Below are 25,108 nucleotides of genomic sequence, written 5' to 3'. Positions count from 1 at the left end.
CTTATGTTTACAGAAAATAAGCTCAGATCAACTCAACCGTAGGTGAATATAATCCCCATCGGTCAACAAAGCCCAGCCTCCTGGCCTCTCTGGAAAGCTGGCTCTGAACAAGCATTTAGGAAGCTGGCAGTTCTCCTCGTGTCACGCTCCTGGCCCAGGTCTTTTTTTCCATCCTGCCCTTTTTATTCTCCCATTGTCCTTGCAATGACCTGACGTGCTCCTTTTGTGCTCCGGTGCTGAGCCAGTGGGACCTGCTCACTTGGCGCCGCTAATTAAGTTCAACAACAACATTTTATTTTTTTATTCAATGGTTCTGTCCCAACACATTTAGTCAGGATTTAAAATTCTTTAGATTTCATTCAGCCCATGTGCATGATGGTGTCACAAGGCTCCCGGCCCGGCTCAGTTAGTCCCAGCCCTGGAAGGGCTCCAGCATCCTTGACACTGCACATATAAGCTCTGCGGCAGGGGGGCAGGAGGGGATGGTTTCAACAAAAAAGTCACCCGAATAAGGAGTTACCATGACTCACTTTTTCTTTTAATGCACTACTGCCCCGGCCAGGATCCCTGCTGATGTCAGCCTAAACAAGAGCCCTGACTGCAACAAACATCAGCTCCCATAGCAAAGACGGCTCGTATCGTTATGATGCTAAAAAGCATCATCTTGGGTCTAGCTATCCCTATTGATAGTTCTGCAGTCAAAGGCAAAATACTGATTTAACTCTTCCAGGTCCAGGGGAAAAGCCTGGACAACGATATGAGAGAGATCTCCTTTTTGCCCACTTAAGTGTTATCCAGACTGTATGGGACACTTCTGCTCTATAAAGTGTTTTTGAGTTGTATCACAGTTCAGTCTGTACCGTATACCTCATGCTTAAATATGCTCAAAAACAGGTCACTCATTTAACTACCTGCAGGTTTTAATTTTCATATCAGTATATAATTTTTCTCTTTTTGCTCCTCTTATCTGCTCCCGTCCCTTCAAGGAATACCAGCAAACAGTCTGATGGAAAATAAATAGAACACATGGGATGAGAGTGAGTTCCAGGATGGGGAAGGAAAATTTAGAAGACAAGTCCAAAGAAATAGATGTGGACAATGGAGGTGCTGCCCTAAATATATGAGTGAAGAATTTAAAATCAAATGCAGAGGAAAGTGAGATTTTAAGGATAGGATTCATGGCTGAGAAAAAAAATAGAGAAGCAGCTTGACAGCAGCACCTAAAATGAGCAGAAGAAAAGTAAATGAAGGAGGGAGATGAAAAGACAGCAGCCTTCAGTGGAAGATGGCTTGCTTGCTTATGAAAATGTGGACAGAAAGCCATGCTACTAGCCAGGTTCTACTGCATTAGTTTTCAAACAACACGCTGCCTTCCGAGCTCTGCAGATCTTTATGCGATATGCAGAGGAGCCAATAGCCCAGTAAGAAGTCTTCTGCTCTGCTAGTCAAAGACTGGCAAAATGTCTCTGCTACATAATCCACAGGATAGTTATCTGCATTCCCAGAGTGTTTTATCTACTCAACCTTTTTGATCTACAAAGAAGTCTTTAACTTTTATTGCTTTGCTGGAACTCAGTACAATTGTCAGGATGGGTTCCTACCCAGTCCTACACTCATGTCCATCTTCTTGTGTTTCTACCAGCTTTGACAAAACGAAGCTGACTTGTTCTTCAGTTTTGCAGTTACATGAATTCAGCTTAAGAAGAAATTTTGGAATAAAGTGCATTTAATAAAAAAAACATGCTTGCTGTCAAAATTGGTAGGATCACCAACAGAAGTAGAGATCTGCAAAACACTAAAAAAAAATAAATTTTCAGGAAAGGCTATTGCCAAGGCAACAAGCCAGACCAAATGCAGAAATCTGGGGGAATTACACTGTAAGATGCAACAAAGCATACTGCACAGAGTCTAAACCTCGTCTTTCAACCTGTCCAGCTTCTATCAACACCAAATTCGATTTCTGAACCGACTGCATCCTTACAGATCACTTGTAACAAACTCTACTACCCTTGCCTCCTAAAGAAAAGGCAAGTGATGCTCATAGAAACATTTGAGTCCTTGAGGGGTATGTATAGACATCACATCTACAGGGAATAAAGGAGCAGAGGCACCTACTGGGGTAGGCTGTGAGCTTTCTGTAGTGGTATTTCTCAGGGTACACTACATGAAATATCAGCAGTGTTTCTCCTTGTTCCTACAGTTCTCCTTGGCACTTGCTGCTGGCCACTTGCAGAGCATAGGTACCAGCCTCAGTAGGTCCTTGCTCTTACCCGGTGTGCTCAGAGTAGAGGTGCTCATCAGCAGAGACCATCCGAGAGGAAAGAAAGATGGACCACTGCCCTCCAGTTCAGAGGATGAGGGCACCCTGGTCTCCCTTCTGGAGCCAGATCCTTGCAGATACAAAGGGACTAATAACAAGAGCGAGAACAGAATGCTCTTCAAAAAGCCCTGTTCTGAATTCCCAGGATGCTGGATGGATGGGGAAGGAAGAGACATGTTTGCAAGTGTTTTCAAGATGAGCTGCGAGTTAAATCAGGTGGCTGACAAGAGCGAGGAGCAACAACCGTTCTCCTTGCTGAGTGGGATGGTGTTTGTCCAGATGCCGAAGGAGGACTATGAAAGTTATGAACACTGCAAAGCCCCGCTGCAAATGCTGAAACCGACACTGGCAGGGCACGGCTGACACAGTGAGGGTTCAGCGGGAGGGGGGCTCAGTACAGCCCCAGCTACGACCCAAATAAGGATCGTTGCTTCGACAAGCAGCTTCTGAGTGGATTTCTCAGGGGACCTTATCAGGATACAGGAAAATGTGCCTACTAAGTACCAAGTGTATTGCTCCAGGCCTAGCAAAGAGGCAGTGCAGCCAAATCCTAAAGGAAAAATAGGCGCTGTTCCCAGGGACAGAGCCAAAACACTCCAACTGCCCTTCAGCCATGTGCCACCAACACGGCAAGGTGCAGTAGGGCCCTGCAGACAAAGCATTCTTATAAGCAGATTAGCAATGTGAGTGCCGACAAGGAAGATATGAAATGCTCCATCCTGAGCCTACATCTTATGTCTTTTGGTCAAAAATCTTGTACTTTGTGGAAAAAAACAGAGCTAAGCCTTGGAAAATAAAGAGGTTTTCACATGAATGTGTGAAGAGACACCGTTTTACGAGGGTCTGACCAGATGACGGAGTGGAAAAAGGTGCAGATAAACCTTTCTGAGATCAACTTTGAGATTTTATCAACTGCTTGAGTCAGTATGAACATGGATGACCCTTTTCCTTTATTCCTGGGAAATGATGTTAATGCCATAGGATTAAAGGAAAGACACACTTAAGCCAAATGACTGGAGGGTGAACTCACTGGCTTCTTTGAAACTGAAGGAGCAACTCAATGGTGATAGTGGCTCTGGATAAAACTCCTTCTAGGGAGTACTATGTACTAGAACTGTGCTGGGAGATGGGAAGCTTCTTAAATGAGTGCTTGGAGATGAGCCATAGCCCATGTCCCCTCTCCGCATGGGGCACAGGAATACACCCAGGGCTCCTTGAGGGTAGCTCCCTTTATTTTGGTAAGAGAATTGTGGCAGCTGGAGAAGTGTACATGCAGTTTATGAACTTCATTAGGATTTTGGTATCAATTAAGGCTTGTTGTTTCTGGGCTATTTAGTGATACACTGTTTCGCAGGGTCCTAGATCCCTGGAAAACTCCAAGCAGAAGATTCAGCAAAGGGAAGTCACAAGGGCTGCAGCAACCAAAATTAAGACATTCTTCATGCGCCTCTTCTCACAATGTGACAAGACATGAAATTCATCTAATGATGAAAATAGTCTATACCTCTCATTTGCTGACCACCTTTGATCTTGCAGTTACGATAGCCTGTGAACTCTGCAGGGCTGAGACTGTCCTGTTTGCCTTTACGGTGGTTAGCATGTCAGAGGGAGTCTCAGTGCCTCAAAGCTTGCCACAATTAAACATGAATAAAGCTAATTACTGCACAATTACTTAGCAGCAAGTGAAAAAGATGTTACCATCGACAAGAAAATAAACATTAGACTGAGCAGCCCAAGTGCTGGAAAGCACTGCAGACATCAGTGTCACAAACTTTGCAAAAAACAGCCCTGATGGTCATCTGTCTGCAGAAATGAATCTGCTTTCCGACCGGCCAAGGTGGCAAACCTTGCTCCAAGCACTTAAACCCTGCGAGATCTCATCCTCTTACCTGACATCATTACCTCCGTGGGCAAAGGATCCAAAGCAGGCTGTTAAGATCTGGAGGAAGTGGAAAAGTAGGTGGACCTGAGATGTGTCTTTCTCTTCCTTATCCTCTTCCACGGGATCAACTGGGGGCCGGTTAGGATCTGCGAGTTCAGAGGCCAACTTCATTTCCACCCCACCTTCCTCTGCCTCGATCTCTGCCTCAGCCACCGCATTGCAATAGCTGGAGTAGCTGTCATAGCGAACACGCTTCTTGGAGTAGGAAACGGTGTCTCCTACTAACTTCTCACTGTCCTCTGGAGTCGACGTATCCGCCGCCTTAAAGGAGGAATGCACAGGCATGCCACAAATAGCAGCTGTGTAGCAAGTATAGCTGTTGTTGCGTCGTAAGAGTTTGTAGTTGTTTTCTTGAGTTGGCCTCTCATCGGTGGCCCTGTCCAGGTGTATTTTGTGGAGCAAGTCTTTGTATAAACCTGAGTCCTTGTGCACAGTGTGATAAACGTGGCCGTCACTCCTCACCTGGCCATCGAAGCTGAAGGTGCCATTGGAAACTGGCGATTTCACCGAGGTGTGAGTCATCGAAAATGCCCTTCCTAAAAAGGCAGAGATGTAAAAGTTTTTATTTTACGAAAAGTAACACAGAAGTTCCCTCCCTCCCACTTTGTGACACACTAAAATGGCAGCAATTCGAGAGTACAGGACAAAGAAGATCAATTTGCAATACAGGCTGGGAAAGAGCCAAGATGCAATTCACTGCAAAATAAACTCTCTCATTGTTTGTGCAAAAAGAGCTTTGTTCCAGTGCTGGGTCTCCCCAAGACACGCTGTATCGCCTTCAGTGAGTCACTTGAGATAGGCTTTTCAAGGGTGACACTTGAAAGTTACATCCTCAGGTTCTTTGAAAAAGTAATTTCTATAGAATTTCTTCCTTATAAAATGAGCTCTACTTTTTCTGAGGTTTTGTGTATGTAGAATAGGCATAATAAGGATTTCAGGAAAGGTGTTTTACTGTAGTTTCATGCTGAATATGTGGTCGCTTTTCAGAAGTACCTCTGTTTAAGAGACATTTATATAACTTTTAAAAATAATTAAAAATACCAGAAAGCCAAAAAATTCATGTTTTGCAGAAATACTTCCTCAGTTGTTCCAACATTTTGTCTATCTTATTTCTATGAACATGATGATAGTTATTCCTTCTGCATATATTTAGCATTAGTGCACACTGTAGGACATATGTCACAGCTAATGCAGTGTTTCTGAAGAAACTTTTTTATCTCCTGACTTCCCAGATTTCCACTGTGCAACATTCAGAATTGGCTTTAGCTATTTTTAAACTGGAAGCACACACTCAAAGGGCTTCGCATCATGACTTATTTGATTTTGTAAGAATCAGTTGAATATATAAGGCATTTATTAACCAAATTACAGGGCTGTAGATGTTAGCAAAGTGATATCAAAGTCAGCAGACTGCTAAGTGGAGGAGGTGCAATCCCACCACATGAGAGAACAAAAAGAGCTTTCTGCACACAAGCTTACTTCTTGTAAATATACGTTCAGAACACAATGTGTGAGATTTTTCTAGTGGACACGCTCCAAACGGTCATATGTTTGTCAACTAAAGCCCAAATCTTTTCATCTCCTGTGGTAGTATGCTAATCATCTTTATGCTGAATTTAACCTTCATACATCAGCAATTTGTGCTCTCTGTATTTTTCCACTGCTTAAAAGGATGGAAACACCATTAAGGATACAAAGTAAAGCAAAAAAAGGAAAGTAATTTTTGCTTGTAGCTGTTTTCAAAATTGAAATACGGCCAAACAAAATGCACTTTTTTTAAAGTCCTCTCTAGAAAATGTCACTTGTAAATGAGCATCTTTCCCTGCAAAGAGCATCTTTCCCTGCTGAGGAGGGATCAGAGCTGGAAATCCCAAACACTAATTTACATTTTCAACAGAGACCTACTTGCAGTTAAGAAACCCTGTGGAAACAGGGAGAAGATAAATACTCTGTGTTATCTTGGCTTCTTACCATACGGTACACGTGGATGGTTTCCATTTGCAATAGTATCTGATGCCCCAGCAGCTTCTGTTCCTGAGCCAGTGAGGGGAATTGTGCTCTCGTCGGATGCTTTGGCACCAGGAAGCTCTTTAAAGACTGGTGTTTCTTCATCTTGAATTTTATCAAGACTTTCATCCGATATCCTTGACAGGGCAGCATCTTTCTTTAACCGGCCTAAGGAAATAACAGCACTGTAATTTTAAACCCTACCTATCTGTCCTGCTGCTTATGTTTCTACTGTTTGCATCAACGGCTCAGATCAACGTGGATACAATAACCTGGCTCTGTTTCAGACACATTCTTTACTTATTTTTAACACTTATCTTTACTAAATTCATCTGAGAAAATCCTAGAGCATCTTTGTTTCCTCCTACAAAATTTGCTAAAGTAGGTAACTGAAGTAAAACATCGAGCTGCTCATTTATTAATGAAATCTGAAACTTTTCCTGCATTTTAAACACTGCAGTTGCTAAGAGTAGCAAGGCAAATAAGCAAAACACTGTCAAGCTAAAAGGTATGATCAGCCCGAGTTACCATGAAGTGAAAGAAATCACTTAATCATTCTGTCTGTCAGATTTTTCATCTTTAACATGTCCTTAATAAAATATGAAATAGATTATATTCCATGATTCTGTTTTCCTGTTTCTGCTAGACTCTACAAGAAGTGAGCACTGTGATGGATTGCTTAACAAGGTTTTGAATTTCTACCACCGCAGGTTTTGAAGAGCAGGTTACACAAATACATGAGGAATAGCTTAAGCCCATCCTGCCTGTGGGTGGGGACTGGCCTAGGTGACCTCTCAAGGGCACTTCCAGCTCTGAAATGAAATTTTCCATGATTTTACATGACTCGTGTTTCATCAAGCAACTACTTACTTTCTATTTTTCTCTTCATCCAGGGGCACACAAAAATCCAGACTAAGACGGCAAATATTAAGGATACGCCGACTGATATTAGAGCGATGGCCCACATTGGCAGTACCAGTCCCAGTACTGTGAAGATAAAAAAAAAAATAAAACCAAAGAAAACCATAAATTAACATGACTTAATTATCTCAGGCAGTGGAAGAGCAGTCTGTCGCAGAAAAGCCTGTGTTCACGATGTATTCAACGTGAATCAACCCATGACTTTTAACATATTTTTCAGTAAGTACAGTAGTATTTAAAGGTCTAGCTGACATGCAATTGTTTGCAGGTTTAGTGTTCCAATCCTCTGTTACCTCACCGTGACCTTATTTCCAAGGAAGGCAGGGGGAAAACTCCCATGTCAGGGCTGCTAAAACAGGTTTGCAGTGATTTTATACACTAATGCATGTTCAACCATGTTGCCCATCAGGGTAGGAATTTACCTGACCTTTGCTCTGGTCAATAAAGCCTGATGCTTGGCTTAATGTAAGCCATTATTTACTTATAATAATAGCTTAATGTAGCACTTGAGAGCTGAGGTTTCAGCCCCACAATGCACAATCATGTCAATAACTTGTGTTCCTGTAAGCAACTGCCAACTGAGCTCCTTGTACTTGTTCAATTAAATGATCAGATCCTTAATGAAGAAAGAGCTTGCTACATGATTAATTCATCCTTGTGAGTAAATGTTGCCAGGACAGAAGTTTTGAGAGTAAATATGTGTTTCCTGAGTATCAAAAACAGAGTCCCACCTTCTTACTCACGCACTTTAGAGACTGCTAAGCTGAAACAGAAGGGACCATTAAGATTCTTATTTCATTTATTTTGCTTAATGAGTCACTGCAGAGTGCCTGACCTACTTCTGCAGTACAACTAACGAGGAAATGTTGGTTATACAGCTGATTTACTGTGAAACATCTTGGATACATAGCCAATTAGACTTAAGAAAAAGAAATTGTTACGTTATGTTACCCTCAGATGAGGAACTTCTTACGCTTTTTATCGATTTCAGTAAAGCTGTGCTATGAAGTATAGTCTACTGACTGCATTTATCTAGTATATGTAGTCTGGCAGGTTTTAGAGAAAACACATTTCTACTCAAAAAGGTCACTTTCTAAGCCTGCTTTCTTAATTCAGGGACATGTTCAGGAGTGTCTCTTCAATTGTCTTTTTGTTGATGGCTCTGGGGCAATAATCTAATCTAAAGATAACATTCGATGACCAGAGTCTTCAATAAAGTAGTCAAGAGCACTGAACATCTTTTTTTTCTGAGCTCTTTTGCTACAAGTGCATGTTTAAATATACACTGCTTAAGTTAAATATAAATATTTAAATGCAAATATATAACCAAAACCTGTGTGAATATAAATATAGAAACATAAATATAAAAATACAAATAAAAGTTTAAATATAAACAAACATACAAACGTCCATAAAAAATATAAACAAATATAAATAAAGTCCTGAAAATTACATGTATCATTTCCTTCTACTGACTCACAATGAAAACATAGCACCCAAGAAAGAAGATGCATTCAATGCAGAAACAGGCTCAGGGCTTATCTTTGAAGGGAAATAAAGAAGTAAATTTAATTAATAAGCTTCGTGCCAGATCTGCTGGAACAGTGCTCTGCTGATTTCAAGGGAGCTATAGCATTAGACCAAGTGCAAACAGCTTACCTGCTCTTACCGCCCCCTCTGAACCTTCTCTCCTTGATGTCCATACCTGGAATACCCCTGAAAGCTCAACATGTGCTCAGATCTACGAAGCCGAGGTTGGCAGCTCAGTAGCTCCCCTTCCTCTAGAGTGGGAACATTTTTTTTGTAGCTGCACTCTTCCCCACCAACCCCAGTGATCAGGAGGGAGTCGCAAAAAGTCGCAAAAACCCATGCGCGAACAGAAGCGTGTGGGGAGGTGTATGATTTACTCTTACCCTTGTTAACTCTTAGTGCAGGAGATGGCAGAGCACTGTCACACACTGCAAGAAGTTTCCCTCCCTCCCCTGCCTCCCGCTGCGGACGGCTCACTCACCTGGTGCCCCCGTGTACATGATGGAAAACACGTTAATAGCTATGGTAGCAGCATAAAACACTGGAAGTGCGCGGAGACCGTTGGGCACGGGGTCTTCCTGCGTAGAAATCGGTGGGGCAAAAGGAAACATTAACTGGATTTTCCACTTGATTACTGTTAGCAGGAACCGTCGTGAGGAAAACACGTGCTCTTGAGTCAGTGTCAGACAGGTGGGGCTTTTGGGTGGCTGGTGAGGAGACAGTGACCTGTCTGGTTACATCTGAATCCTCAACACTGGTCCTGGCAGGCACCAGCACTCTGAGGAAGCTTGACACTGCTAATGGGAACCAGGGAGACAGGCTGTACTTTCAGGGTGGCTGCAGACCTCCTGGGTGACCTGGGTGCAGGTTTCTTTTTGTGAGTGTTTCCAAACCTATCCAAGATGAGGAGTCTCTTTCAGCTGGCATGACTGAAGGGTGACAAGCAGGACAGGACATCTGGGGGCAGGACTACAAGTATCCCTGCAACATGTCCATCGCAAAACCTTATTCCTAACTTCTCAGTTTCAAGTGAGACAGGCCTGGAGCTTTCCACCAGTTAATAAGAAACCTCTGAAATATTCAGTACGTGGTTGTATTGGCCAGGTAACACCCACAGAGCGGGCGGGTGACATTCAGCACGCTGCCATGCCTGCTGGCCCCAGCGCTCCTGAGGAAAGGCTCAGCTGACGGCATGGCGGAAACGTGCCCTGCGAGCCACAGGAAAAGCCTTTGTCAAGAGGCTGCTTTGGCCTTCTGAGGGGCTCTGCAGGCTTGCCAAGAGCCCAGCAAAGCCAAGGGCTGGCGAATGTGGTTTTGTTTCTTGCTGCCACGAGCTGTGAAAAAGGAGCCGAGCAGAGGCTGCGGCTGCCCTGCGCTATGTCCCGGTCCCAAAGCGTGGTGCGGCACGGGCTGTACCCAAAGGGACAGCGGCTGTTCACAGACACCCCCAACAAGGGCATGAACCCTTACACCAGGCCACACAAGCTACAAAGCTGCTCTTTTTTTTTTTTTATGCATTCACAAAGTGAATAGCTGCTTATGCCAGAAGCTCTATGGATCTTACTACTTCTTCGTGAATGGCAGAGAAGGACATCAGAAGACAATTTCCTTAGCTTGAACACCTTCTGCCTCTTCAATTCTTAAATATATGTCTTTTAGAGCAGAGTTCAAGTGATTTTGACAGTTAATTTCTTAAGTTGAATGCAAGAGAGGAACTATTCCTCATGCTTTAGGCAACTTGAGTAATTTTAAATTCAAAGCTGAGTACAATCAAATTTACCATCTGATTTTGTTGCTGACATTTATTTACATCAGAAATAAAGAATGATGAAGCTGAGGTTACAGGTGGTGCTATTTATAGCAAAAGAATTAATCCCTCATCCACTTAAGTTCCCTGTATAATTGCTAATATAGTGTCCCTTATTTTAGGTCATTGTCATGTGCTGAGCTCCCCTATTTTAGCAAGCTGAATGGTGTGAGAGAAATGGAAAGAGCAGATAAAAGTGTTCTGGTTTCCAGCTCATGCTGGGTGGCAGGCAAATCATATCACTGGAGATATATGGACTGACGTTACCTGAAAGCTGCCGCTTTTAACTGAAGTCACTAAAACCCATCAATTTAGGTTTCTTGAAAATCTAGGAAACATGCAGATGTCTACCTTCTAATGTCTAATGTGCTAGAAAAAACAAAGCTTAAAATTTCACAACTATGAAATGCCAATCGGAGTATCTTCAAGGGAGGACTGTTCTGCTTAAATAGAGCCAGAATGGCTATTGTGAGACTAAGTCAGTGCCAATTTGTTTGTATTAACACAGAAGCAATCTCAATGCACTATTCTTAATCAAACAGAATATACAACATTAATTACTGTATAGCACCTTCTAAGCCTCCAATACTTATCAAATTACTCTGAGCTTTCAGAACTGCTAAGAGCAAGTACAGTTCCAATGGCTACTAAAAAAATGACTGGTCTGCTCCTGTTCAAAAAACAAGCCACGAGCTTTCAACTCTGGAAATGCCACCACCCAAATGGGAGGCTAGAACACAGCCTTCATACCGAGTGCTCATTGTAATAGCAAGATTTCTGTACCTTGTTTAAAATGAAGAATCTAATCAGCACGAAGAGGACTCCAGACATCAAGCCAGATAACAGCGGGGAAATAAACCAAGAGGCAACTGTGTTGAAGAAAAAAAATAATAAAACATGAAATAAACAGTATTCTTGCATAATAGTTAAGTAAGGAGTTAATGAGCAATAGATTTAAAACAGTACTTGTATGACTGGAATGAATGTTCCATACGTTTACTTATAACTGGTGCAACTCAATGTCTGCTGACACTTTGAAAGTCAAAGTAATGCTAGGCGCTATTAGAAACATCAGCCAAAGCATTTCCCGATAATTTTGCAAGTTTAGCAATCAAATTAATCAGGAAAGTTTCTTGCAGTTTGATGCAAAGTGGACCAAGAAAGCCCTGTAATTTCCTCATCACCATGGCCATGAATGTTGCAACTAAGTGGAAAGCAACTGCATCTAGCAGGATGCCATAGTGCTTGCAGGGTAAAACCTTCAATTTCCAAAATGCCATAGAAACATCAACTGTAACGAACAATGCGTGCACATTTTTCACAGGCCAGATTTGCAAGTGTCCAGGACTGATTTAACTGAAGTAGGTGGCAAAACTCCCACTGATTTCAATAAAAGCGGATTAGGGCAGCGCTCTGGAAATCTCATCCAGAGTGATTTATTGTTTGTGGCATGGTTAACAGACTGATTCTGCTGTCATTGCAAAGTCTCTTCTACTTTTGACAGAATTGAAAAAAAAAAAAAAAGCACTGCTCCAACTTCTCTAGAGCTCAACTGTATTTTCATGCCTTCACCATCAAACCCTTTTAGTATGGGGTTTAGGCTGTGATTTGTGTTATGAGGCTTCCAACACAATAACGAAAAGTCCTTCACATCCCTGCTTGGCTGTGCCGATCTTGGCAGTGGGAGGCTGTGAGTTCAACACATGCTGTATGCCCAGTTTTCGCCTCCCTGGAGCTGGTGGGTGGAGAAACATGACTGTGGGCATTCACACGATGGCTAGCATTGCTGAGAGCAAGAACGAGGTGGTATGAGCTGCCATGAAAAGAATTAGAAGAGGAGGAATGTCACTTTGAAGCATGTTTCTGAGGGACGATGTCTCCTCAGCTTACCACTGGGGAAGCACAACTTGCGTCTTACCCCTTTCTCCGCACTGCAGCCCTTAGAGAACACAGCATTTCTGAATGGCAGGACTGGGGTGGAAAATAATTTAAGGAGGGAGTGCTATCAGTGCAAAGCAGATTTCTGGGAATGTTTTCTGCAGGCAGCGCACACTGTTTCACAGAGACAGAACTTACCAATCTTGACAAGCTGCATCCACTGGACTCCCTGCGTGCCAATTGCCACCAGAGAAAATCCAATTGTAGCACCTACGATACAATGGGTCCCCGATATCGGGAGTTTCAAGAACGATGCAATCAGCTGCCAAACAGCAGAACCTAGAAAAAAAACCCCCACATGGTATAAACAAATAACAGTAACAACAACGTCACGCAGAAAATTCTTCGTTATGTACCCACATTCTTTTACAAGCACTGCCTACGCTGCACATGCAAGACTGAGATCTCCTAAAGAGAGTTTTGTTCCTGTTGTCTCTAAAAGCAGATACTAACTTTAACAGCAGCTTTGAATGCTGCATCTTACTTAGAATTTTTTATTACTAACAGCTCTTTACACTGCACAACAGTTCTGCCTTTTTTTTGAAGGCTTTCAGTATTTACAGCCTGCTTGATTAAATTCACCAACTGCTCTCAGTCTGCATCAAGCTTAGAAAACCTCGTTCTTGAGCACTGGATCCAGAAGCCTCCAAGTGATTCGTGTGAGGCCTGATATGAGAGGACTCTTAGAAAGACCTCTTCTTCATCTTAAGACTTCACAGCCTTAAGATTAAATCTTCATGTGTTAGGAGGCCCCAATGGCAGCGAACTGCTGTAAGAGATCCCGTATTTTCTGGCTTGTGCCACCTCTCGTAACAGATCTGCAGCAGACACAGGTGGTAAAGCATGGCTGCTGTTGATTGAAATCTCAGCCTTCATCCTCAATTCCAACAGGAAAGTATGTTTTGAAGGTCCTGAAATGGAGCCACCTGCAAATGGTGATTTGCTGGCATCATACGCGCCTACGTTTGGAAGTCAACCAGTTTGTAAAACTGATCTCTCGTGGGGTACTATCCCAAAACAACTGGTAGTACTATTGCTGTCGGAAATTCTAGATCAAACAAGGAACACCTGCTCTTCAATTTTTTGGCTTCACTTCCCTTGTACTAAAATAAAAATAAACACACTTTGAAACCTTTGACATGAACTTAGAGACCAGCAAGTAGAAGTGAGGTGAAAGAGAAAACAGATGGGAACATCTGCAAAGAGAAAAATAAACAGATAAGCCAGCCACAGATATGTAATTAAAAAATACTCAGTCTAAAAAAATAGCGAAAATGCAACCAAGCCACAGCTGCACTGCAAATGTGTAGTGAGGGCTGGGTTTTCTATGTGGCGGGAAAGAGAGGAATATGGCACTATTTCTTATTTAATCAACTTCACCTTGAAGACAAACACCAGAGCAAGAGGGAACATGGTGGAGGACTGATGGATGGTCTGAGAAGGACCACGTGCGGTCTTAAAAAGTTTAAGGAACAGAAGAAAATAGAAATCAAGTCAGGGCAGGACTTTTCCTCTGGGGCTTGCAATGCCTTAATTACCTACATCAAAGCTTTAACTCCTCTTGAACATAAACTGCATGTTCCTAATTTTTACCTTCACAAAACTAACCTAGGGAGCAGGAGGCTCACTAGACCTGTCACAGAGTCCCAGACTCACTCTTCATGCTGCTGACACCGTGACCGCGCACCTTTTCCTCGTGACTGCTGTCTCCTAAAGGAAGAGGGTTGACTGCGGGTTGCCCTGACCAAGAGTCTCCAGTGCCAGACGATGGTGCATTTCATGCCTCCCTGCTGCTGAAGGCACCACATCCATTCCTCCAAGGCTCCAGTGCTGTATGCCAGCTGTGAGCCCTCGTCGAGTACCACACCACTTGCAAGACTGTGTTATTCCCGGCTGGGACGTCCTCTGTGTTGGTGGCATCTGCTCAGTTCCACCAAGACCTCATGAACAACACTCGGGCAATACAAGAAAGCTGGTGAAAGACTTTTTAGGATGTTGGGCAGTGGCAGGACTAGAGGGAATGGATTGAAGCTAGAGATGGATCAGTTCAGACTGGGCGTTAGGAAGAAGTTCTTCACCATGAGGGTGGTGAGACACTGGCACAGGCTGCCCAGAGAGGCGGGGGGAAGCCCCACACACGGAAGTTTTTAAGGCCAGGCTGGATGGGGCTCTGAGCAGCCTGATCTAGCGGGGGATGTCCCTGCCCATGGTGGGGGGGTTGGAACTAGATGATCTTTAAGGTCCCTTCCAGCCCTGACAATTCTATGATTCTAATTCCTGACAATAACCTGACAACTGGTTAATGTCAGAGAAGCACTACAATTTACTCCCAAGAGCAACAGCCCCTAACTTCCCAACTGCCTAACAGAAGTATGCTACAAATTATAACAAAATGTTACATTTCAAAATTTTAATCCCATTGCTCTCTGCTTCCTTGTCTCTTAGGAGAGAAGGTTGTCCCGAAAATCACCATCTGCTTTTTGCTGCAAGCATCAAAGGATCTTCCATCAACATCTGGAAAGAGGATACAGCAACTTTTGGTCTCTCCCAGACCGTTGACTCATTTAAGCCTCATCAAAATTCAGAAGCTAAGTCCATTTGTAAAAACATGATCATGAGGCATGAGAGAACAGGGCAGGGCGGGGATGGCGGAGGATGGGAAATGCAGAGCAAAAACAGAAAGAGGAAAAGAAAACATCCAGGAAGAAAACATACAGAGAAAACACAGGCGGAAAAAAAATCATACATCCAGAGAAAAGCTGAAGATAGATTTGAGGGGAAAAAAATGAAATCTGCAGTTTGTAACTTGTGATTAATTCTGAGATTTAAAATGTGGAATTTCTTCTTAATGCCCTTACTGGAGGAAGGGAATGCAACTGGTCATGAAGTTCACACAAGCTTATGTAAATACGCATGCAAATAAGTTGTTTTCTTTGAGATTCTGGCCAGTTGCCTCCGCAGGGGGCATCTGAGACTTAAAACTTTGCCTGGCCAGGACTGAGATGCCAGATATAGATACAGAAAAGGGCCCTTCCTTCAACAGGGACCATGAGTATCAAGATCATGAAGGTCAGAAGGTGCAGGTCACTCACATTTCAGATGGTGCTCCTGGGCACATGCCCATGGGAAATGATGGAAGCAGAAGGCGAAATGATGGAAGTGGAGTGGTACTCAGAAGCCACTCTACAGCTTGAGGGAAAGATCAGAAGTCTGCAGCTGACCTTGCAAGACGTGGTGAAAGGGGAACTAACGGGGGATGCCCAAGAGCATTTTCTGTGGATTAAGTGGTCAGCCTCGTGCAGAAACTGTTTGGGGAAGTGGCGGCAGTCCAAGCAACGATTTCTTGCTAACCAATCCCTCTTCCCCTCGGGCAGGTGAAGGTGGCCAACCTTCAGGAGGCTCAGGAGCAGTGAAAGCCCAAGTGAACCACTTTCTCGCTCTTAAGCGCACAAAGCCATCCTCAAACAAGTCCAGAAACTGGCACTCAGTGTGCATCTTTATCCACTAAAATTTAAGGAAAAAAGTATCTAAATTTTCCCATTTCCCCAAAGAAATGGGAAAATAACCACATGTAACAGACTTCTACATGAATACACCCATCTCACGTGCTGGTCCTGCCTGAAGACCCTGGGGATGTTAAAGAGGGATAGGTGCAAATAGCATTTAGGTTATATTTAAGGAGCTGTAAGGAAGAAAGTCCTTGAGCGGAGCATCGCTTTCAGAGGATGCTGCGATGCTCCTACAAACCACGTCGCCTTGTCGTGGGATGCCACGTGGGAGCTGTCAGATTGAAGAAGGGGAGGTGGGATGGGCAGGCTAGCCCCTTGCCTGGGCTGCTTCTCCCACAGAGAAAGGGTTTCCTTCCCGCTGCCTCATGCCCTTTAAAAGCAGGTTTGCTATTGATCCTTGAGAGAGCTCTCCAAAAGCTCGCAAAGCCTCTTGCATATAAACAAAGAGTAAATACTGCGGCTTAATGTTACTTACCTCAGAATATGCTATTTGTTCTAAACGAGGATTAATTTAACTGCAAAGAAAAGCACCGGGGAGCAGACTCTAAGATACGCAGAACTGCTGTCAGTTTAAGTCAGAAAAATTAAAGAGACCTTAAAAGTGTGACCATCTATCTTTACAGCTCCTTTAAGTTTTGCTATGGGCGGGGGTGAAGCGGATGATTAATTGCAATAACTCAGCTCAATCAATTTAAGCAAATACATTTGGATTTCCTGGGGTTTTTTTAATTATTTAGATAATTCCTTCTCGCACATATTCATTGCAAACTGTTGCTTTTCTGGGATCTCTTGTACAGTCACAAATGCTATGTTTACATATTTTCCATTTACCATCATAAAAATCTCCAAAACATTTTTTTTTCAGTACCCTCGGAATACACAGATATTGTCCATTATGTTAAATGATTTTTCCTTCTATTAATTTTCAGTGGCTGAACCATTGAAAAATATAAATTATTAGAACCATTTAGAAAACACAGGAGACTAAAAAAAGAATACAGGGCCCTGCATTAACACAAAACCAGATGTACAAGTCCAGAAGATGAGAAGGCTTAATTAACAATATTCACACAATGAGCAGGGTGACAAATACACAATGAAAGTTATTTGGAATAGGAAAGTATTACTTACCAACCATCGCACTCACTTCTCCTGCCATCAGCAGTGGGACAGTGTTGTTGTAGAGGTTAACATCAATGATACCTTTCCGAATTGTTTCTCCTACTTTTGCTCCCAGTAATACCGAGCCAGTGGTTTCAAAAACCGAAGCCAAAATGCAAGCCTGGCGTAAAGTAACGACACCAGAGCCCACAGCCGTTCCGAAAGAATTGGCAACATCATTCGCACCAACCGAAAAGGCTAAAATAAAAGCAATGATAAACCCCACAATGACCATCCACAGGTACTCATCCATTGCCATCTTTCCCCAAACCGTAGATTAGCTTCCCCTTTGCAAATAGTTAATAGTCAAGGCTGGAGGGCACCGCAACGGATTTGGAAAGCAGATTTCTTGTAAACAATGAGTTCTCTCTGGAAAGTGCTGGGTAGTGTTAGAATGTGAAGAAACTGCTAACTGCTGATTTTCAAACTACTATAAATACTGTTCATTTGGCTGCCTTCGGTCAGCAGTGAAACATATTCCATATTTTGCTCCCAAACCGGTACAACTGCGATGTTCTGTCCTGCAACAACAACAACAAAAAGAAAAGAAAAGAAATTTTTTAAAAAAATAAATAAATACTCAGCGGAGCCCGTAACAATGCGCGTTTTCAGAAGTAAACAGATGATTTAAACCTACTAATGGGGTTCTACCTCGGCATGTGACTGTTCTAATCATAAAGCAATTCAGAAAAGGTTAAAATTAGGTCACTGCCAAAGCAATATGTTTCTTGAAATATCACTGACCGAGAAAATATTTTGAGCAATTTAAAAGGATTTAGAAAGGTTGGGGGGTTTGTTTGTGTTGAATTTACCATGCAGTGTAATAAGCCCTCTAGAAGGAGGATTCTTCTTGGCTCTTTGCAGTCAGTGAATATACGACATGTAGAGTATACAGACCATAGAATACAGCCTGATTCCCAGCTGATATCACCCAGCTCCACTGACCTCAACAGAGCTCTCAATATTTTATCAGCTGCAGCTAAGCATGCATTCTGTTGAAAAAAGATCTAATTTATATGTCTGTCTAGGAAACACCAGTGAAAATACTTTAAGGAGTATTAATATTTATGTGTTGCTGTTATCACATCCCATGCAGTAAGAAAACAATTTTCTCGCAGTGTCACGGTCACTGAAACAGTGCAATAATCTCACTAATCCCATGTATCCCTGCAGACCTAGAGAAGTCTGTAAAAAGAGTTTAACTAAAAAGTTGAGATGCCTGCTCTTTCCTATAGATGGTTATCAACTACTAACAGTTATATTCAAATCATTGTTACAGATAACTTCTAGCATTTCCTTTGATATTTTCAGTTTTATGATCGCCTTCAGAATTACATCTTGATTAGCTTACTCTGACAAAAGTGCAAGCTCTTTCAAACCAAAAAAGGGATAGAGAAAGAGACTTTAAAAAATAAAACGTTCACCATCCAAAAGACTGCTCAGCAGAGCAACAAGACCACATTGATGTCAAGATGGTCAAAAGTTAAAAGGAAATTTGCCCAAACCATCTGCCCCTTCTGAGGGCTGCCTCTCTTCTGCTAGCAAAGCCACCATGAAGACGTCCCGTGCCACCCTCTGCTTTCCTATCCAAGAGGTTAAATAAACATTTAGCAGCAAATATCCCTCAGCCAACTCCACACATTTTAAGAAGCATCTCAAGAGATCAGGGGGCATCAGATGAAAGGCGCCGAGCCCATCCTCTGCTCTCGCTCAGTTTCCCCACAGTTGCTTCAGTCTCATGAAATACACCCACACCCACAGTTCAAAGACCACACTTAGTTTCTTTCGATGACCTCAATGCCACGCCGGTCCTGCGGTAGCAAGGAGGAAGGGTCTCCAAAACCTCTGAAATAATGACAAAATTAACAATTAAAAGAGATTTTGCATATTCCTGAGACACTGGATCTTTGAGAGCAACCAACAGGAAAATACCACATCTATATGGAGTGTTTCCTAGAAAACCCTTAAGCCGATGTCAAGGATTGATGTTTTCTCTAAATATACATATTCAGCAGAAAAGATGTCCCTCATTCTTTCTCCAGGCTCCAAACTGGCTGAACAACTGTTGCTCCAGTCTTTTCCAGACATGGAGCAGACATCAATCCTTGAATGCCTTACACTTTAAAATAATATCTCAGAAGGACTTAACGGCTAAAAACATTTGTATAAGGATTTTTCTACTATGACATAACATGAGAAAACATGCATTTTTGATGTTTGAAGACTTGTTGCTTTTTTATAATTCATGAGCACCCAGCCCACTGAGTGGAAAAGGACTTCAGAGACAGAAAAGCTAATAATATTTGGAAGAAATAAGTAAGAGTTAGCACTTGTTTGCCTGTGGAGGAAGACAGAACTCTGTTAAATTAATTTGTTAAAAAATTCCTATTATGCATATCAGATTTTTGAACTGTTGGACTAGGGTCCTTCCTTGATCCTGGAGATTAATGATTAAATTCTTCATCCTGGAAGGATTTACACAGTACCTCTAGCCTCGGTGCCCCAGTTTCCTCTCCTGAAAACGGGCAAAGCTGACAGAGATCCATGCATGCATCCACAGACGCCGTGGTTATATGAGACCCCTTTCCTCCGGACGTGCAAGATAAAAGCACACCCTAATTCCCAACAGAGATCTGTCTTTTTTCCACTTATCAACCAACCTACTAATTTACTGCGGTGACCCAATTTCTGGGATAAGGAAGAGCACGGGGATTGTGACATTCCCCCAGCCGCAACAGAGTTCACAGGACAACACTTGCCAACTCTGGCCTCTCCAGCCACAGCAAGTTCCAGCAGCTTCCAAAATAAACCACTAAGTCACAAGGTTGCCTTTATTAGCTTCCCTGGGAGAGGGGGAGAAGAACTCCAGATGGTCCCAAAGAAATTTAGATTTCAAGTGTGCGTATGTGGGCTCCTAAAGCTCCTTGTGAAGGCCAAAAAGTCTTCCAAAGTCTGTCAGCAGGACTCTTGGCAAAGGGCTTGGAGATGCAGCTACATAATCTCCCTCCCCGTGAAATGGGATATGTGGCCTCAGGAGAAAAGGATGTCTTAAGTAAGAAGTCACACCTCCTGTCATTGTATGCAAGGTGACGGTTCAATATAGAGCTCCCTTCAAAACTTGGGAGGCTCATCTTGATGTCCACTGCGCTCGCACAAATGACAGCAACAGCCAAGCCTTGTCTTTAATGAGATGAAAATCAAAAGCAAAAGAGGAAGGGGAATAAACACACATGTAAAATTTAACATGCAGGCAGCATTTGAGTGGCTAGGTATTACTACTTTCAACCTTAAATATCTGTAAGAGATATTAAACATTTAGAGAAATAAAAACAGAAAAAGGAAAAAGAAAAGGCACATCTCTGCTGAGAAAGTTTTCAGAAATGCAAAATATCCTGCAAAGTAGGCCAGTGACTAAATACAGACTAAATCTTGCTGCATGCTTCTTTCTAGAGCCCAAAATACATCTGGCATGCTCAGACACGCTGAGCTATGCCCCTCATCACCTAATCTAACCCAAGAGCCTGTGGCATTTCGTGTTGTTACTGGGACAAAAAAGAAACTGAAAAAAAATGCCATACAGTGGAGAATGGCAGACCTTCTGGTCTCTGCCTGACAGCTAGAAGTCACCAGCCTGTTTCTCTCCTGCTCCCATTTTTATTTCATCAATACCCTTGATGCATGCCAAATGCAATTCAATCTGACCTGCTAGATGCTAGGAAATCCTCCCATTTACCTGCGGGACTGATATCACATCTCCAAGGCCTCCGCAGTTGAGTGCACTATACTTGTGCAGCAGGCTCTGGGTGGCAAAGTTAATTTTCCTATTTATACTTTGGATAATTCCTCCTGAACCAAGCAAGGGTTTTAGCTAATTCAATTTTCTTATGATCCATATTTAAAGTATCAGGACATCTGAGTTGAAGCTTTTAACTGTTTAAGCAGACTTAGAAACTCAAGAGAACTTGCATGTCTGTGAGAAAAATCTGATTTTTGGAAATGCTAAGCACGTTCCTCTGCCTTGCTGGCAAATGAACCAGACATCCCCCTCAGACTTCATTTTGTTGCTAGCTAAACATCTTGTTATGACTCTGTTAACACAAAATGATATTTCTTCCCTAAGGGAGAGACAAAAACAAAACCTAGGTAAGAAAGCACCTTGATTCATGCAGAACGACAAGTGAATTGTCACCAAAAAAAAATCAAGATCTCTTGGTAACCACAAGATCATTTTAGGACATGTTTCTATAAAGACATTTACTAAGACAGCTCTTCTGGAAACTATTCACATTACGCTTCTAAGCCTAGATACATTTTTAGTGAACACAAAATTTGAAAACCAAGATTGTTTATTATTATTATTATTTTTGCCAAACAAATTTCTGCTAAAGACAAGACAGAAACAAGTAACGACAAGGACAAATGGTTAAATTAAAGCTCGGGATGAAGTTCAAAGTCTAGAGCAATAATCAGAGCGTGTTACCCACCAGCAATCCAACTGTGTGACATAAAGGAAACAAACAGAGCCCCCATAAATGTCCTCTAATCTTCTCTTCATGGAAAATTAGGGAGGAACCTACTGCACTCATGAAACATTGAAAGGTACATAAATCATCCTGTATGCAGCTCATACCACAAATAAATCATGCTGTATGCAGCTCTTCTGCTCTCAGAAGCTGCCTCATGTTGCAGTTGAAAACTTTCTCCCGCTCCAGACAGGACGGAGATTCTGCAAGGTCCCGGTTTGAACTGTTTTCTTGTTGCCCAAGTATGAGCAGAAATCCAAAGGCAGCAGCTAGGGTACCATTTCTCCAGATAACTCTCACAACTACTCCATTTTGCATTACGACAAGACAGGGGAGGATGATTTCCTTTCCTCTGCAGTGTTGAAAACAGCAGACGTTTCATGATAGACAGTGGCACTGAATTTGTACTGACAGGCAGGTTCACTTCTAGTTACCAGTGGCTGAAAAGTCTGTCTAAAATGCTTACCAGACTGCAGCTTCTAGGAGGTTATTCCATACCTCTCTCATTTCTGCATGTTGTTCTTTATATAAAACTGATCTGTCAGGCTTTCCATCTATGTATATAAACTCATACCAGATCTGGCATTCCAGTCTACTGCTACTAGACACAGCACTGCATAGAAACCAAGCCTGATTTATAATCAAAGCTATTAACACCATTCACATCAATAGCCCTCATCATTGCCAATTCGCGCTCAGGCCAAAAGGCTCGCAAACTATCTACTTTAAATTACCAATACTACACTGACAATATGAAAGGTGGTATTAATTCAAGTGGTTCAGCACCAAGAACATCCCTATATGGCTCTAAATTACATGCACAGGACTTGTCACAAGGCCAAGCATGATGCAAGATTAATGCTCCACAACAGATCAAAAACACCCGCAACTTACTTTAAAAAAAATCAATTACCGCATCCACGGAAGCAGTTTTCGTACCAGTCAGTTCCTATTTTAACACTTTCACAATGTGTTTAAGCGTACTTCACGCTACTACTTGATATGGAAACAAGACTGAAGTTGATAGCTTTCCAAGGACTCCCATCCAGTTTAACATTGCAGAGAGGGACTGTCACTGCCAGCTCCCAAAAATTCCATAGGATGCTTCCTTTTCTTAGTCCCTATCAAGCTCTGTTCTCACCACTGAAAGGTCAAAAATGCATATAAAATATTTAGCATGATATTCCGTTACTGAAAACATTCACCAAAACCACAGACAGCTGTCACCTTTAAACAGCAGTTCTACAAACAAGAAAGACAGGTAAAGCATCAAGTGCTTCTGCATTTGCCTGTATCTTTTTCTCCAACTACAGAAAAATTTGATCCTTCAGTGACTGAAAAAAGTCTTTCTGACAAGCAAGTGTTTTTAAGATTCGACACTACAGACTTTTAAGATCCATTCAGAGACAACAAGGTGCTCATGGTTATGGAAAACATGTTTTATAAAAGAAAACTACGCAGAGAAATCTTTAAAACTCACCCAGTAGCTAAAAGTTCTTTCAAAAGAAAAAGGAGCTAAGCTCTTTCAGGGACTTGCCCTCCTAATTGTAAATACAGGCTGAAGTCTAAAATAGATATCCTATCACTCAGCACAGTCACATCTGAACATGCAAACTTCCAGAGGGTAGAAAGAGGGCTATAACTTACACCAGGCAGTCCAGGGATAAAATTCACTCTGGCACAGGAGAGCACACAAGGCAACACCAAGAAGCATCGATGCGAGTCCAGAGTCTTATTCAGTAGGTGAAAATCTGCCTCCTCTTAAGCAAAGAATTCTGCTGGGGGTGGGCACTGATAAAACACAACACTGCGTCATGACTGCACTAGTGAGACAAACCAATCCAATGAAGCTCATATTAAAAGCAACAAAACGTTCCTTTTTTTTTCCTTTTTTCTTTTTTTCCCCCCTGAAGCACAGGCATAAGCAAGAAAGGAAATCTCATTTTTGACCACCAGCTGGGCATTTTGGTGCAACCAGGTAATCTCTGAGGTCTTCTACTTGCAAGTACACTTAAACCGTGTGCTTGAATTCAAGTGCATGTGACAGTAGGGTACGTACATCCAATTCGGGAAAGATGTTGCATGCTTGTTACTTTATCCATGTCAGTAGAGGTCTCACAGGCTACGCAGACTGCAGAAAGTTAGATGTGCACGAGTTTGGACTGGATCGATGCCTAAACAAGCAACTTCACTTTCAACAGTTCAACCTAAATTACCCAATCCAAATTCCTTCAACCGCTTTCCTTTAAGTGGGAAGCATTTTTTGCATGTATGTCAAGGCAAAAATAATGTTAGCCTAAAAGCACCCGGCTTAGTGTTATATAAAATATTTGCTTTAATGCTATATAACACAATTAAGCCATTTTATTCAGCAAAGAGGAATGTAAATCAAAACTGCATTGTCATAGTTTAAAAATCTGACAGATGTAAATGTATTTGGATGTGTTTCTGGTTTATAAATAAATAGTGGTTTAAATTTAACTGTTATGTTCTACTCAATTCTGAGTCACTCAAAGCCATGGAATCGTATTGCAACATAATAAACTTAAATCAGTAAATTTTCTGCGTCCTGAACATTTGAGAAGAAAAAAACCACCAGTTTAAATTTATAAACTCTGACTTGGAAACATAATTCTTACCTTATCTATTTTTTCAAGTTTGAATAAAGGATATTTCTTAACAAGGAGGCAAAAGTTTTCTAAACTGGTTAAATTCAGCTGCAGATGATATTCAGGGATAATTTAGCAAATCTGAAAAGTGCTTTACATTTCTTAAGAAAACTCACGTGGATTAGTAAGCTTACATTATCTTTTAAAAAGAAGTAGGGCGAAACTCCAGCTAGAAAACTGCAATGCAGAAATGGTCTTAAAAAACCCCAATAAGAAAAAGATTTTTAAGTATGAGGCCCCAATTCTTTGTAGGAAATGTTGCCTTTTTATTTAAGGTCAATACCCAACTGCTACTAGGCTTGCAATATAGCTGCTAACTTTGTGAAAACTCTCTCTTAAGTCTGTTTGCAAAGTCTTTCTTTCTACTTCTGTAATAGCTGGCAAACAGGCTCCTCAAGTTTTAGAGAAGTGAGAGAGGTTAATACTTTCACAATGGTTTTCCCTTACGTACAAAAGCAACATATCTTAACAAGAAGAATATTAATCTTTTCCCACATATCTAAACGAATCTTAATACTTTTTTTTTTTAACAAGTAGCATCAATCAATTCAAGTGAGAGCGATCCTAATTGTAAACATTAAGTCAGCTTTTATTTATAGGTCTGGATTCCAAGGTTTTAAGGAAGTGAATAAACAAACACAGAAACTTTCTTGAGCACTTATTTAACTTTATAAGGTTAAAAAAAAAAAAAAAGAACACAAAATATTATTTCACGTTCCCTTTATAGCTGACAAGTTGTTGATGTTCTGCTTTGGAAAAGCTCAAACCCGACCGGTCCGAG

General features: G+C 41.9%; 1 protein-coding gene across 1 annotated transcript in view; it reads right to left on the bottom strand.

The window, feature by feature from the left end:
- The window catches only part of SLC20A2 (solute carrier family 20 (phosphate transporter), member 2), a 37,733-nt gene extending 14,372 nt beyond the window's left edge, over positions 1-23,361 (bottom strand). Inside the window, exons 1-8 of the mRNA XM_009864510.1 lie at positions 23,306-23,361; positions 17,106-17,656; positions 12,604-12,744; positions 11,311-11,396; positions 9,202-9,298; positions 7,140-7,256; positions 6,234-6,437; positions 4,210-4,798 (exon numbers count right to left, since the gene is read on the bottom strand). Of these exons, the coding sequence (XP_009862812.1) occupies positions 4,210-4,798; positions 6,234-6,437; positions 7,140-7,256; positions 9,202-9,298; positions 11,311-11,396; positions 12,604-12,744; positions 17,106-17,394 (1,523 nt within the window). The 5' untranslated portion in view covers positions 17,395-17,656; positions 23,306-23,361. The remainder of the gene's footprint in view (positions 1-4,209; positions 4,799-6,233; positions 6,438-7,139; positions 7,257-9,201; positions 9,299-11,310; positions 11,397-12,603; positions 12,745-17,105; positions 17,657-23,305) is intronic.
- Between the last annotated feature and the right edge of the window lie 1,747 nt (positions 23,362-25,108).

Source organism: Apaloderma vittatum, unplaced genomic scaffold, assembly GCF_000703405.1.
Source record: "Apaloderma vittatum isolate BGI_N311 unplaced genomic scaffold, ASM70340v1 scaffold12262, whole genome shotgun sequence".
NCBI classification, from domain to species: domain Eukaryota; kingdom Metazoa; phylum Chordata; class Aves; order Trogoniformes; family Trogonidae; genus Apaloderma; species Apaloderma vittatum.
This window is presented reverse-complemented; position numbering and strand designations above follow the sequence as displayed.